The following is a 12,376-nucleotide window of genomic DNA, read 5'->3' as shown; positions in this document are numbered from 1 at the left end:
TATCACATGTACTCACTCATAAGTGGTTTTTAAACATAAAGCAAAGAAAGCCAGCCTACAAATCACGATCCCAGAGAACTTAGACAACAATGCGGACACTAAGAGAGACTTACATAGATATAATCTACATGGGAAGTAGAAAAAGACAAGATCTCCTGAATAAATTGGGAGCATGGGGACCTTGGGGGAGGTTTGGAGGGGAGAGGCAGGGAGGGGAGCAGAAAAAAATGTAGAGCTCAAAAAAAAATAAATTTTTAAAAAAGAAATGGGACGAAAAAACGATCAGTGTTTTAACTGGCTCTTCTGCTGTCCTAGAATACAGATGTACAGACTAGGGCTGCAGACCAAATCCAGACCGCTGCCAGTTTTGTAAATAAAGTTTTATCAAAACACAGTCAACAATCATTCATGCACACACCATGTATGGTTGTTTTCACTTTACCGTGGCAGAGCCAAGGAGCCACAACACAGACCCTATGGCTAACAAAGGTTATTTTCAGGGGAAGTCTGTCAATCTTGTGCAAAGTTTTGCAAGCTACTGGGTTCAGTCTCTAGGGTATAAAGAAGCCCACACTTCCAGTACTCGCTTTCTTTCTTTATCATGGATGATACTGTCTCTTATTTCTGTCCCTAAACTTCTGCTAATGGCTTTAACTGATTTCCTTCTTTCACTCCCAGGTGACACGGTCCATTTTTCTCAGGCGTGAACTTGGCACATGGCAATTTTTAGATTTTGTAAGTGCTGTGGTGGAGACAAAGAGCAAAGCTGATTCTACACAGATGAATGTGTTGGTTCTAAACTGACACTCTAAATCAGAACTTGTCTCCCTGAAATGAACACAGTAGTAATAGGCTGAGTATGTCTAAGTGCTCTGACTGAAGGCAGAAAAGGATGGAGAACTTTCTTGGCATGAAATGAAGAAAAGCTATACGGTCATCCAAACATTTATTAAGAGATCACCATGACAAAGGTGCTATTTATAGAAGGCATCACTACACACCACTGCATGATAATGCACCCGAGTAAGGGAAATCCAAACATCTCACCTATGGATGCATGCTTGATAAACCCAATTTTAATTCTACACAGGAATCTTAAAAAGACAGTTAGCCAAATTTCTAGTTACCTATACTTCAAGAATATGGCTTAAAAGCACAGGGTATTCATCAGATAAATACCATCTCCACCCAAAGAATTAGCATGAAGGGAGAGATACAGGCCACACTGAGAATGCAGTCCATGCTTCAATCAATCAATAGTCTGGTGGTAATGAAGATGGTCAGGTCTAGCCCACCTAAGCTAAAAACCAAGGCTTGAAATCTAGCAGTTACTTGGAGTGACGAACTATGAGTATCTCCTGAATAAAGTGCTCCAAATCACGAAGCTCAAGTTAGGAACCTAATACCTCATTTGCTGTCTTGCTATAAATCTAAGTTGGTAGGATTTAGTTGCTCCTGCTTCGCCACCACCCTGGGACTTCACCCTTACTCACTTGTACCTAAAGCAGTTGTGGTTTAGAAAAACAAGGGACAGAAACAAAATGATGTATATACATATATAAAACCAAGATGAATGATTTCTATCCCCTCTCCAGGAGACACAAGATAACTCCCTTCTTGGGAGTTCTGCCTCCTCCCTAAGATGGATATTCTGACAGATCTGAAAAAACATATTTCCCATATACTTCATAATTCAGTGAAACTAAACTAGGATAATCTTCACTGAAAAAAATCCACATGAGAAAAGCAGTACTCTGAGTTTTCAAAAGAATGTGTGCTGCTAGAAGCTAATCAAAAGCATGAGAAGGCTCAAAATGAAGCAGTTTTTAAAAGTGAAAATCAGCAAAAAACGGCCTTTCTTCCCCCAAACTTCAATGCGCTGCAAACAAATCCTTTTGTTTGGAAAATACTATTTACCATTTTAGTGTGTTACAGTGTGGTCTAAAAGGAACCCATGGGTCTGTGAGATGGCTCAATTGGTAAAGGCAACTGGTGCCAAATCTGGCTACTAGAGTTCGACTCCTGGATCCAACGAAGTGGAAGGAGCAAACCAACGCCACAAGCTGTCCTCTGACCTATCTGGGAGCCCCGAGGCACACACTCACACACACTATAATTAAAAGAAGGCTTGCCTGTAGTTTTGGTTAAAAAAAAAAAAAAACAGACAAACCCCAAAACCAAAAAGAGAGAGCAATGGGGCCAGAGAATGGCTCAGTGAGTACAGGTGCCTGCCCCAGGGCCTGTACGGTAGACTGGATTCCTACCAGCTCCCTCTGTACGCACACTGGGCCACATTCACGGGCATTCACACACACAGATAAACATAGGAAAGAAATTAAAAGGGACCAACGGTGTAATTTCAAATGATCTACTATTACACCTATGCAGGTCTGTCCTGGTCAGCATCCGGTTTGCTGGCACTTCTGTAACTAACACGACAGTTTAGAACTGTAAGGAGCTTTAATGAAAAAAATGAGAAAAGGTCTGACGTTTTCTCCAATAAAAAAGAACTATTCACAAACGCCTGCATTTATAATTTCTCAATTACGATGCAGGAATTGACAAAACACACTGCTGTGGATAAGTACAGTCAGGTGAGCGACGAGGCAAAGCACAACAGGCACGGTCTGCTCTGGACAATAGGTTTGATGGCTATGTGCATGTCAGCTTCATTAGCCAAGACATAAGTGATTAGTATAGCACACCTTTGCCTATCCTACAGAGGACAGAAATGGATACATTTGCAAATAAAGATGCTCAAAATACAGCTTTAGGGAACGGAGAATTTGATTAGGAAGCTACTTAAGATCATTCAACAGAAAAAGTAAACATGGTAATAAAGGATTTTACAAATTCACATAAAAGCATGCCGAGTACTAGTTCGGCATCACCTTCCAAAGAAGCCAAAGCTACAGCCAGAGAGCTACGACAGCCGGAGAACAGCATGGAGAAAACCCAGGGCAGGCGGGTGAAGGTTTAGGAAACAGTCATTCACAGCCCATTCATCCCCTCAACCATCTCTCCAACAAAAGGAAGACATCATCTCAGGACTTTCAGGTACCTGGTGCCTAGCTCGACTCTGGTCCAGGAGCTGCCGGGACTGAAGTTTTTGTTGTTCAAGTTGCTGGAGGGCAAAATGGAGTTGGTAGCTGCCTGCTGTGGGGTGATACTTGTGCTGCGGAACCACCCCTGTGGCCTTGCTGTACGCGTTGTTCTCCACCTCGCCCTCCCAGGCAAAGCCGCCTGTCTGGAGGCTCCTGAAGGCAAGAAGAAGAGTTGGGTTTTTTTTTTTTTTAGCATGAGTATGTGAACAATCTAAAGGAAAGAGACGTGTGTCTACTATTTTTCTTTTATAGAACCAGGCACCAGCTAGAATAAAGCTACTGTATGATAAATAACCTGACTTCACTAAAGCTCACTTTGGTGTATTTCAATCAGTGCTTTGATCTCCCAAGTTCTCTCAAATGAAGAGATTCCCCAATATCCAGTTAAAAGTATGTCTGTAAAATGTGTTCATGTGTGAAGGATTTTGCTCCTATAGTCTCACCTTCTGACAGGGATAAGCCACACCCCTTGCTTAGGAATGGGGTGTTCAGTTTGGCTTCCATAGAGACTGCTCAGTTCCATGCTATCAGCTAACCTTCTTGGCCAACAGGACCAAAAGACTCAAAAGATTAATTTATTTGGCTTCTGGGAACAATGTCTGATTTTCAGCAATTCCTCAGAAAATACTTCAAGGTGTATATCCATTCTATAGAGCTAACAGAGCTAACAACCTGTGGTCATGACCCGTTTTGAGGCCAAATGACCTACCCCTTCACAGGGGTCACCCAAGACCATTCTACACGTCAGACATTTACATTACTATTCATGACAGTAGCAAAGAAAATAATTCCATGGCTGGAGGTCACCGCAGCATGAGGAGCCTGAGGAACTGTTCTAAAAGAGTCCCAGTATTAGGAGGGGTAGGAACCACCAAGCTATCACCTATGACATCATATAAGTACATATCATGTATGTACACATAATAAATCTTTCCCAAAGGATTTCTGAACATACGGAGAAATGGGTTGACTACCAACAGAAACATGAATTAAAGTTAGCCTGATTCACAAGGCAGAAGATTGAGTGAAGTAAGATGGGATTACACGGCAAAGGAAAGAGAACCTTTTGTGTGGGGAGGCAGGGTGTGTGTGTTTTTATTTATTTATTTAGTGTGGTGTGTGTGTGCACGCGTACACACGCAGATGCATGTGCACATGCATTTCCATGTGTATGGAGGCCAGAGGTCAATACTGAGTGTACTCTTCAGTCACTTTTCAGCTTAATTTGAAACAGGGTCTCTCACTGTCAGACCGGAAGCCCAGCAAGCCCCCAGAATCCTGTGTCTACCTGCCCTATGCTGGGGTGATGTGTGCACTCTGCTGCACTTGGCTTCTTCTGCAGGCCTGAGGATGTGAATGTAGGTCTTTATGCTTGCAGAGGAACTCTGCAGACTGAGCCTCGTCCCAGCTCCGGGAGACTCTCTTATCTTTTTTCTCATTAGTGAGGGAAGATAAGCTGACAGATGATAACGTGTAAGAAGCTAAGAGGCAATGATTGAGAGGGTTGTGAGTTGAAGGAGGCGCGATGGAGAAAGGCAGTCAGGTTTTATTTTATTTGATTTGACTCAAGGTCTTCCAGGCAGGCTTTAAATTTGCAAACCTCTGGACTGCAACCCCTATATGCTGGGAATATAGGTGTGTGGTACCATGCTAGCCAGGTATTGGGCTTAAAGATGAGAATAGTCAAGGCAGGAATACCTCTCCTTCAGATGAAAACAAAGGGAAGGGACAGGCAATTGGGCGGAATTATCTTGAGAGCTTCATGTCAATTAAGTTAGGTCTTGTTTTCAAAGAAGAACATAAAGTTTGGTGGGTACAGAGGTAGGGATGGATCTCAGAGGAATTCAGTAGGGGGGTGAATATGATCAAAATACAGAGTATCAATTAATGAATGTAAAGAATTAGTGAAAATATTGCTTTAAAAATCTCTAAGGGAGAGGAAGTGAACTCCACAGGAGCAGGACTGAGCCAGCAACCTTGACTGGAGTGGGCCTGAGGCAGTGAACTCTACAGGAGCAGGCCTGAGAAGGTGAACTCCACAGGAGCTGAGCAAACACCGGGAGTACTGAGCGACCTCCAGGAACAGGAATGACCAAGAGGCATTGTGACTGTGGCACTGACTGCATGCACCACAAGGATCAACCATCTGAGCCTTGGATCCACTGGCACCTGGAAGATTGACCACCAGAGTCACAGACAGCCCCCAACTACACCAATTGGAGGAAAAGGTAGGTAGACAAGGGAAGAACACATACAACACCACAAAAAAGCAACATGATACCAGTAAAAATCTAGTGACCCTAAAACAGCAAGACTTGAACAACCAAATTTAGATGAAGCAGAAGAAAATGACCTAAAAAATAACTTCAGGAAAATGTTTAAGGCACTTAAAGAGTAAATGAGAAATTCCTTCAAAGAAATGGAGGAAAAGACAAAGAAAAATTGGAAGACATCAGCAAACCCCTTAAGGAAAACCAAGAAAAAGCAATGAAATATATGAAAGAAACTATTCAAGACTTGAAAACTGAAATAGAGACAATAAAGAAAACACAAGCTGAGGGAATTATAGAAACAGAAATAATGAGAAAATGATCAGGAACCACAAATGCAAGCATAAACAGCAGAATACAAGAGATGGTAGAGAGAGAATCTCAAGCACTGAAGATCCAATAGAGGAAATAGACTCATCAGTCAAAGAAAACATTAAATCTAACAAAACCTTAACACAAAATATCCAGGATATATGAGACATCATGAAAAGGCCAAACTTAAAACTAATAGGTATAGAAAAAGAAGTTCAACTCAAAAGCACAGAAAATTTAACATTTAACAAAATCATAGAAGAAAACCTAAAAACAGATATGCCTGTGAAGATACAAGAAGCTTACAAAAAACCAAATAAACTGGATCAAACCCCCCCCCCCAACAAAAAAAGTTTCCTCACCTCAAATAATCAAAGCTCACTAAACATACAGAAAAAAAAAAAAAAAAAGCCAGGCAGTGGCGGCGCACACCTTTAATTCTAGCACTCGGGAGGCAGAGGCAGGAGGATCTCTGTGAGTTCGAGGCCAACCTGGTCTACAAGAGCTAGTTCCAGGACAGGCTCCAAAGCTACAGAGAAACCCTGTCTTGAAAAACAAAACAAAACAAAACAAAACAAAACAACCCAACCAAACAAAAAAAGATTAGGAAAAAGGCCAAGTAACATATAAAGGTAGACCTATCAGAATTACACCTGACTTCTAAATGGAGACAATGAAAGCCAGAAGGTCCTGGTCAAGCGTCATGCAGACATTAAGAGACCACAGATGCCAGCCCAGACTACTATACTCAGAAAAACTTTCAATTACCATAGAAAAAAAACCAAGATATTCCATGACAAAACCAGATTTGACCAATATACCTAGTCACAAACACAGCCCTACACAAACTACTAGAAGGAAAACTCCAACCCAAGGAAGTTAGCTACATCAACAAAAACACAGAAAATTGATGGTCTCAAGGAAGCAAATTCCAAAGAAGTGAAAAACACACAAATTAACATCACCAGCAATGAAAACTAAATTAACAGGATAGAGCAATCACTGGTCATTAATATCCCTTAATATAAATGGACTCAAGTTACCTATAAAAAGGCACAGGTTAACAGATGGGATACAAAAACTGAATTCATCCTTCTGCTGCATACAAGAAACACACTTCAACCTCAAGGACAGACATTGCCTCAGAGTAAAGGATTGGGAAAAAATTTTCCAATCAAATGGACCTTAGAAACAAGCTGGTGTAGTTATCCTAATATCTAACAAAATAGACTTCCAACTAAAATCAATCAAAAGAGACAAAGGAGGACATTTCATATTAGTCACAGGAAAAATCCATCAAGAAGAAATAATACTGAACATCTGTGCCCCAAATACAAGGGCACCATCAAATGTAAAAGAAACACTTCTAAAGCTTAAATCCCATACACTATTATATTATATTATATTATATTATATTATATTATATTATACCCCACACACTAATAGTGGGAGACTTCAACACTCTACTGTCACCACTGGACAGGTCTGTCAGACAAAAAATTAAAAGAGAAATAAGGAAATAACAGATGTTATGACTCAATGGACGTAACAGACATCTATAGAATATTCCATACAAACATAAAAGGATATACCTTCTTCTCAGCACCTCATGGAATCTTCTCAAAAATTGCCCACTTACTCGGTAACAAAACAAACTTCAACAGATACAAAAAAAACTGTAATAACCCCATGTATCTTATCAGATCACCATGACTTAAAACTAGAATTCAACAGCAACACTAATTCCAGAAAGCCCACAAACACATGGAAATTAAACAATGCTTAGCCGACTCATCAATGAAAGTGACCACACAACATAACCAAATTTATGGGACGCAATGAAAACAATGTAAAGAGAAAAGTTCATAGCACTAAATGCCTACATAAAGAAGCTGGAAAAACCCCACACTAGTGAATTAACAGAACATTTGAAAACTTTAGAACAAAAAGAACAAACACACCCAAGAGAACTAGATGGCAGGAAATAATCAAATTGAGAGCTGAAATCAACAAAATAGGAACAAAGAAAACAATACAAAGAATCAATGAGACAAACAGTTAGTTCTTTGAGAAAAATCAACAAAATAGATAAACCTTTATCCAAACTAACCAAAAAGCAGAGAGAGAATATCCAAATTAACAAAATTAGAAATGAAAAGGGGGATATAACAACAGACATGGAGGAAATACAGAGAATCATCAGGTCATATTTTGAAAACCTGTACTCCACAAAATTGGAAATCTTAAATAAAACGGACAACTTTCTGGATAGATATCAATTACCAAAATTAAATCAAGATCAGATAAGCAAATTAAATAGACCTACAACTGCTAAAAAAAAAAAAAAAGAAAGAAACAGCCATTAAAAGTCTCCCAACCAAAAACAATCCAGGACCAGATGGTTTCAGCTCTGAATTCAACAATATTTTCAAAGAAGAACTAATACCAATACTCCTCAAATTGTTCCACACAATAGAAACAGAAGGAACATTGCAAAATTCTTTTTATGAGGCTACAATTAAACCCTGATACCCAAATCACATAAAAAACATTACTAAGAGAAGAGAATTACAGACCAATCTCACTCATGAACATAGATACAAAAATACTCAATAAGTACTGGCAAATCGAATCCAAGAACACATCAGAACCATCATCCACCATGATCAAGTTGGCTTTATGCCAGAGATGAAGGGATGGTTCAACATACAAATCTGTCAACGTAATCCACCATATAAACAAACTGAAAAATAAAAACCACATGATCATCTCATTAGATGCCCAAAAAGCTTTCAACAAAATACAAGACCTTCATGATAAAGGTCTTGGAGAGAGCAGGGATACAAGGAACACACCTAATCATAATAAAGGCAATATGCAACAAGCTAACAGCCAACATCAAACTAAATGGAGAGAAACTCACAGTGATCCCACTGAAATCAGGAACAAATCAAGGTTGTCTACTCTCTCCATATCTATTCAATATAGTTCTTGAGGTCCTAGCTACAGCAATAAGATAACAAAAGGAGATCAAGTGGGATAAAATCAGAAAAGAAGAAGTCAAACTCTCACTATTTGCGGATGATATGATAGTTTACATAGCGATACAAAAAAATTCTACCAAGGAACTTCTAGAACTCATAAACACTTTAAGTAATGTGGCAGGATACAAGACTAACTCAAAAAAAAAAATCAGTAGCCCTCCTTTACACAGATGATAAATGGGCCGAGAAAGAATCAGAGAAGAATTATTCTTCACAATAGCTACAAATAGCATAAAATATCTCAGAGTAACTCTAATCAAACAAGTGGAAGACTTGTATGACAAGAACTTTAAAATCTCTGAAGAAAGAAATTGAAGAAGACACCAGAAAGTGGAAAGATCTCCCATGCTCTTGGGTAGGTAGGATTAACATAGTAAAAATAGCAATCTTAGCAAAAGCAATCTACAGATTCAATGCAATGCCCCTCAAAATCCCAGCAAAATTCTTCACAGACCTTGAAAGAATGATACTTAACTTAATATGGAAAAGCAAAAAACCCAAGATAGCCAAAACAATCCTGTACATTAAAAGAACTTCTGGTGGCATCACAATCCCTGACTTCAATTTCTACTACAAAGCTACAGTACTGAAAACAGCCTGATATTGGCATAAAAACAGACAGGAGGACCAAAGGGACAGAATAGAAGATCCAGATATTAATCCACACACCTTCGAACACCTGACTTTTCACAAAGAAGCAAAAAAATACCAAATGGAAAAAAGAAAGACTATTTAGCAAATGGTGCTGGCACAACTGGATATCAACATGTAGAAGAATGAAAATAGACTCATATCTATCACCATGCACAAAACTCAAGTCCAATGGATGAAAGACTTCAACATAAAGCCAGTCACACTGAACCTCATAGAAGAGAAAGTGGGAAGTACATTTAAATGCATTGGCACAGGAGACCACTTCCTAAATATAACCCCAGTAGCACAGACTCTGAGAGAAACAATTAACAAATAAGACCTCCTAAAACTGAAAAGCTTCTGTAAAGCAAAGGACACGGTCAACAAGACAAAATGACAGCCTACAGAATAGGAAAAGATCTTCATTAATCCCACATCAGACAGAGGTCTGATCTCCAAAACAGACAAAGAACTCAAGAAATTGGTCATCAAAAGAACAAATAATTCAATTAAAAAAATGGAGTACAGACCTAAACAGAGAAGTCTCAATAGAGGAATCTAAAATGGCTGAAAGACACTTAAGGAAATGTTCAACATCCTTAGTCATCAGAGAAATGAAAATCAAAACAACACTGAGATTCCATCTTACACCTGTAAGAATGACCAAGATCAAAAACGTCGATGACAATTTATGCTGGAGAGGTTGTGGGGAAAAGGGAACACTCCTGCACTGCTGGTGGGAATGCAAGCTGGTACAGCTCCTTTGGATGTCAGTATGGCAATTTCTCAGAAAATTAGGAAACAACCTTCTTCAAGACCTAACAATACCACTTTTGGGTATATATCCAAAGGATACTCAATTGTGCCACAAGGACATGTGCTCAACTATGTTCATAGCAGCATTGTTTGTCATAGCCAGAACCTAGAAATAACCTAAATGCCCCTCATTAAAACAATGGATAATGTTTAGAAAATTTACACAATGGAGTACTACACAGAAAAGAAAAAAATGGTATTTTGAAATTTGCAGGCAAATGGATGGAGCTGGAAAACATCATATTGAGTGAGGTAACCCAGATGCAGAAAGACAATTATCATATGTACTCACTCGTAAGTGGTTTTTAAACATAAAGCAAAGAAAAACAGCCTACAAATCATAATCCCAGAGAACATAGATAACAATGAGGTCTCTAAAAGAGACATACATGGATCTAATCTACAAGAGAATTAAATTTATAGTTCAATAAAATCAATAAAAAAATCAACGTAAAAAAATCTCAAAGGGAAACTATTATTAGTCACTGAACTGAAGGTTAGAAAATTCACCCAGAGGTTCTGCTTCCATTTCTGGCTTGATGATTATAGAAGTTTCTAGCCATAGGGAACAATCTAGATTCAGTAAGTATATAATGGGAAAGTAAAGTAATATGCACTTCATGCGAGAATTAACCCACTGGGTAGCTCAAGTGGTTTCATTTGCTAATAACTGTTCTAACAAATATTTCCATGAGGCATTCATTTTAATGCCTCCTTGCTGTGTATTAGAGAGCAGCTTTTAGGCAGGTCCTTTATTTGGGGAAATGCTCCTGAGGTTCTCAGGTATGGGAGCTAGGGCACATGGATGCAGAGGTCAGGACAGTGGGCAAGAAATCAAGTCAGGGACTGTGGGTTGACGTGTTTTTCCAATTCCACATATACTGCAGAGGCTGGGACGCCATAAACTTTATAGTGAAGTGTGTTTTTAATCTCATCAGTAACGTAAGCTCAGCCTGAAAATCACAAAAGGAAGTTTCTCAAACCAGTGGAGGCTTTTAGCAGAGAGGCAGGAATTTTTATAGCACAGCACTGGAGGGGATGGGGATGCTCGGCTGTGTAATATAATAAGTGCCACAAGAACCTTCTTGCTTTGAATTTCAGTGGGGTTAGTTGGAGCACATTATCTCATTCTGGAAGCAAAAGTCGTTGGTGTTTCCAGCAAGCAAGTGCTTCAGTGACTTAGAGGAGGCCGTGTGGACGACAGCTGGCTGCCCCTGGAATCTGGCACCTGAGTTCAGACTTCTTCTAACAGCACCTAATGGCTCCGACAACCATCTGCAAGGCTACCTCATCTTCATAAACCTGTGTTCATTCTGTTTCACCAGTAATACATTTTATATCCTCACCAAAATTTTGAGATCAGTTGTGTTCGTGAAAATTTTGTGAGATTCCCTAATCCAAAATGCTTGGGGTATGTAATGGATTTCTTTCTTTCTTTTTTTTTTCAGGGGGGTTGGGTGTCGGTCGCAAATTTTTAAATATGTATATATTTATATGTATATATATACATGTGTGTGTATATCTATTTATATGTGTGTATATGCACACAGACAAGACAGGCAGATAGAGAGTATTTGGAACACTTAATCCATTTGTATTTCACATACATCTTATACTCCAAATTTGTTGTCCCAGCTACTGGAAAGGCTAAGGGAGAAGAGCTTAAAGGTAGGAATTTGGGGATAGCCTGGGCCACACTACAAGACTCTATTATGATAAAATTCTTTTTAAGGCTGGGTGGTGGTTGCATAGGTCTTTAATCCCAGTACTTGATAGGCAGAAGCAGGTGGATCTCTGTGAGTTCGAGGCCAGCCTGGTCTACAACGCTAGTTTCAGGACAGCCAGCACTATTACATAGAGAATCCCTGTATCAACCCCTTCCCCCTCAAAAGATTCTTTTAAAGTTACAAACAGGCAACAACATGGCATGTTTCCCCATACTACATTCTCTCCTATCTTGTCCACCAAACTTATGCCCCTCACTCCCACAACAATGCCATGCGGCCGGATGCACTGTTCCTCCTGCAGCTGCTCTTCCCGCACACCACTCCACCTCTGAATGCCCTGTGCGTCTCTCCCTGCTATGCGCGTAGGAAGTGCGGAGGGAATGGAAAGATCCACAGCAACATTTCTTCAGCACGCAGGGCTGCACCTGCACCCTCCACAAGGGAACCGAGGCTTCTTTTTTTTTTTTTTT

General features: G+C 39.6%; 1 protein-coding gene across 9 annotated transcripts in view; it reads right to left on the bottom strand.

Moving 5' to 3' along the window:
• The window catches only part of Ttll5 (tubulin tyrosine ligase like 5), a 256,735-nt gene that overhangs the window by 75,392 nt on the left and 168,967 nt on the right, over positions 1-12,376 (bottom strand). For all 9 annotated transcript variants that reach the window (XM_005343377.3, XM_026780184.1, XM_026780181.1 and 6 more), the window contains one exon: positions 3,062-3,257. In XM_005343377.3, coding sequence (XP_005343434.1) covers positions 3,062-3,257 — 196 coding nt within the window. The remainder of the gene's footprint in view (positions 1-3,061; positions 3,258-12,376) is intronic.

Source organism: Microtus ochrogaster, chromosome 1 (genome assembly GCF_000317375.1).
Source record: "Microtus ochrogaster isolate Prairie Vole_2 chromosome 1, MicOch1.0, whole genome shotgun sequence".
Classification (NCBI taxonomy): Eukaryota; Metazoa; Chordata; class Mammalia; order Rodentia; family Cricetidae; genus Microtus; species Microtus ochrogaster.
This window is presented reverse-complemented; position numbering and strand designations above follow the sequence as displayed.